The sequence below is a fragment of the Lactuca sativa genome, chromosome 9 (assembly GCF_002870075.4).
Source record: "Lactuca sativa cultivar Salinas chromosome 9, Lsat_Salinas_v11, whole genome shotgun sequence".
In the NCBI taxonomy this organism is placed as follows: Eukaryota; Viridiplantae; Streptophyta; class Magnoliopsida; order Asterales; family Asteraceae; genus Lactuca; species Lactuca sativa.
Genome location: NC_056631.2, coordinates 4068012 through 4071956, shown reverse-complemented (window position 1 = coordinate 4071956; position 3945 = coordinate 4068012). Strand labels below are relative to the sequence as shown.

Sequence of the window (3945 nt, the reverse complement as noted above, 5' to 3'; positions counted from 1 at the left end):
GGCCGAAAGAAAGGAGTTGGTTGATGGTTTACAGGTTGGGTGCAAGAAAATTTTAAGGGGTATTTTAGTCTTCTTTTGGAATTTTACATAAAAAGGCTTTTTTGTAATGTGATCCATATAAACATACTTTTCACTTTGTTTTCATAGCCTATTGTAAGCTTGTTTTTGTAAGGGTGAAGACATGAAATAGCAATGTACTTTTATATATTTCTTTATTATAGTATCATAATTTCACCTCTTCCTATTAGAGCATAATATTATGTATCGTGTTATATATATATATATATATATATATATATATATATATATATATATATATATATATATATATATATATATATATATATAATTATTTAAGGATTTTTGTTCGGTTATTTTATAAATAGAAACATTGAATTCAATGAAAAATAAGACAGAAGGGTAAAATGGTCATTTTTATAATTCAGCACAGGAATTCAGAGGTCCCAACCAAACAACATGTTAAATTCAGATCTTAAAAATTCAGACCCTCTTAGAAATTTAGACCTCTTAAAAGTTCAGATCTTAAAAATTCAGATCCTGCCAAACAGCCCCTTAGTATAAATTATTTTATCAAAATTAACATCAACGTCATTGTTATATATATATATATATATATATATATATATATATATATATATATATATATATATATATATATATATATATATATATATATATATATATATATATATATATGTATATATATATATATATATATATATATATATATATATATATATGGGTAAAGTGAATATACCTAACAACCTTATATAAGTTTAGGTACCTAACCACATCATACTATGTAATTTTGTATGATATTTGCATTGTAATCACCCAAAGTGATTAAAATTCAACCTCATAACTTGATTGCTTCCAAAATCTTTGGACTTTCATCATTATCTTCCTTCAAATAACGTCTTTCTATCGAAGACCCCCTGGTGGGCTTCATATACTACCGTTACAAATCAAATGGTGTAGGAAGAATATAATGGTGAATATCTGAAAATCTTGGAAGTAAATCAAGTTTATATATATATATATATATATATATATATATATATATATATATATATATATATATATATATATATATATATATATATATATATATATATATATATATATATATATTACGTGCGGATAGTGGTCTAGTTTTTTAGATAAAATAGACGGGTCTAAAACCAAACCAAATGTAAAAGATAACGTTTTGTAGAACTCACCAATTAGGAGATTGAATCAATACCTATTTTTAGTTTTTCACTTTTCATTAATATTCATATTCTACAATTTGGCTTCTTCCCATCACTATAACTTTTCACTAAATTAATTGTGAATTTCATGTTTTCACCTCCAAAACTACTTGATTTCTTATTTCACGTTTTTCATTCCCACCTCACAATTCTTACCTTTTCAACTTAGTGTTTCAATTTAGTATAATACGACATATTTACAAGATCTAAACCCTAAACAAAAACCTGACAAGATAATTAAATGGACCGGATTTAGATAAGATATTTCAAAATGTTTAAGTTTCAATCCGAAACGAAGACGACACATTTGCAACACCTAATCGGTCTATTAAAATAAACATCACAAAAATAATAAGACATACATATCTCAAAAAGTTAACAAAATTTTGTTTGGTATTACAAGCTCGAAGAGCTCACAAATAACCTATAAGAACTACATTCCATAAAACAAGGATTAATAAAAATCGAAGCCTGAAATTTGGAAGGAAAAGAGTTGAACATTCACTTAAAGATTATATTATATCATTAATTAATTCATCTTACTAATCAACTCATTGATTTGATCTTCACGATTCCCAGAGTCACCACCATCCTTGTATGCCTTCTTCTTACCCTGCAACGCCTTCTCTGGTTTATTCAAATTGAAAGGACACAAAAAACTGCACACCTCCTTGAAATGTGGACCCACATTTGCTATCTCCTTCACTATGTCTTCTATGCATATAATTCCATGTTCACTCATAGCCTGCCATAACCACCATTAACTCACCTCAAATATTCATCTTAAACATTTCCCCCCAAAAAAAAAAAAAATCCTGCATACCTGCTCAATGATGTTGTTGTCTGTCAATGGAAATACTTGTTTGTTGATTTTTGCCAACCCCTTCTTGTATATCAGCTCATTCACACTCTTCAGGTTAGGGTACCTTTCAAAAGCATAAACAAAATGAAAATTAAAAACAGTTTGTCCAAATTAAGTGCTTAACTCATTCAGCCCCATCAAGTCAAAAAGACATAAAACCTCTTTGATAGACTTGCAGTGCTACTCACCCATAAGTGACATACGGCTCGATTTTCTGTAAAATTTCCATGATTCTATCATTTGCCTTGACAAAAACACCAGTAAACATTCTCCTTAATCTCAGAGAGTACAACAGTTTTCTTGTCTGTGGATGCATGTCATTTTTACTGAAAATCAAAATGTAAGCAAAAAATACGAATGATAAAACTGAAGAAATAAAAAAAGTATATAAAAGGTCACATACCCCTGTATACGTATTATAAAAAGGAGTTTTGATTGAGGAAATGCTGATGATTTTATTGGTCGCTTTCCTCGATATTTCATTTTTATGAGATCTGACTCCTGGATAAAAGCATCAAGTGAATGTTAATTATCAGAGTGTTAGTCCATTAAACATACAAACAATAGAAGAAAAATATTATTTGAAAATGTTTACTTTATCACGGAATTCTCTGATAAACTGTTCGGGTTTCTTGATAACAAAATTATCACTTTTAGACTTTTTCACCCTTTGCTCCAACTGCTCTTTCCTTCTATTTGCCCAGTCTTCATTGCTTTTCCTCTTCTTTAATACAATTTCTGACACATAATTGAGAGGCTTTGCTTCATCATCGGCCATGATGGTTGATATGCTATCTGATAAAGCCATGTACCCACAAAAAAAAATTATCAAAACCAAATCTGTCACAGAATCGAAACCAACTCAAAATTCAACATGTTGGTCTAGTTACATCAAAAAGTTTGCGCTCAAGTTTTCTTTCTATCACTTGATCCAAAAACATGGTTGAATAAAAGAAAAAAAAGCGTTTCATTTAAAACCTAAAAGAGGAGGCTTTTCACAAAAATATCCAACAACCAAATGCGTACATAGGAATTGCACTCGAGTTTTCACTTTGTCTGCTAATAGAAAGTAAGAAATCAATTCTTACTCGACTCTTTCTTTAGGAATAACAAACAAGATTGAAATTGGAGTTGGAATTGGAATTGCCTAAATCCCTTCTAAACATAAACCCTTTTTTACAGCTACCTATAAGTTCTAGGCGTTTTTCAGTTCTCCAACTTAATAAATGAGATATGAGCTGATCAGTACACTAACCAAGCAGACTATGCATAAACAACTTCATTAGTCAAGCAAAAAAGTATGCTTATCGGTTCTCTTGTTCTTGTAATTTGGCATTAGGGTTTCAAAATTTTCAGTATAATTAGACGGCAACACAAACACAACAGGTTGAGGATTCAAAAGGTAGAAAAACTTACCACGAGAAATCAACAGGTTGAAGATGAAGCCGAATGAGAAGCGAGTCCTTAGGTGGAAGCCGAAAGACGGAAAAACTTTTAGGTTTTCAGTTTTTCACAATGCAGGGTGCAAACAAAGACCAATATGGTAGTATGGTATTGGACTATTGGAAGGGTAGACGGAACAAAATCAGCCCAAATTAAAACCAAACCCAATTTGACCCATTACTTCAACTGTTGGGTTTTGCATGGCCCACGAGCCACAACCAGATCTAAACGATCGGATAGGTCGTTCCTTCTTTTCTAGATGATTTTTGTAAGCATTAGTATTTAATGGGAGAATGAAACACATTATTATGGTTGAATTAAAAAATTAACAAATTATATATATATATATATATATATATATATATATAT

The 3945-nt window shown here is 29.9% G+C and overlaps 1 protein-coding gene across 1 annotated transcript; it reads right to left on the bottom strand.

Annotated features, from left to right (window-relative positions):
• Positions 1–1611: 1611 nt before the first annotated feature.
• LOC111920976 (60S ribosomal protein L7-1) lies at positions 1612–3707 on the bottom strand. The gene is made up of 6 exons (XM_023916551.3): positions 3550–3707; positions 2729–2928; positions 2537–2634; positions 2322–2459; positions 2095–2197; positions 1612–2016 (listed from the first exon to the last, which is right to left on the bottom strand). Exons 2-6 carry the CDS (start codon positions 2909–2911, stop codon positions 1801–1803), a joined length of 738 nt encoding a protein of 245 aa, XP_023772319.1. The 5' UTR covers positions 2912–2928; positions 3550–3707; the 3' UTR covers positions 1612–1800.
• Between the last annotated feature and the right edge of the window lie 238 nt (positions 3708–3945).

What these genes read in the sequence shown, in the direction of transcription:
- LOC111920976 (XM_023916551.3), bottom strand. Translation starts at nt 2,911, where the DNA reads ATGGCCGATGATGAAGCAAAGCCTCTCAATTATGTGTCAGAAATTGTA. An exon ending in TCAGAGAATTCCGTGATAAA is followed by an intron (nt 2,635 to 2,728) that starts GTAAACATTTTC and finishes GCTTTTATCCAG; the next exon opens with GAGTCAGATCTCATAAAAAT. An exon ending in ACAACAACATCATTGAGCAG is followed by an intron (nt 2,017 to 2,094) that starts GTATGCAGGATT and finishes TGGTTATGGCAG; the next exon opens with GCTATGAGTGAACATGGAAT.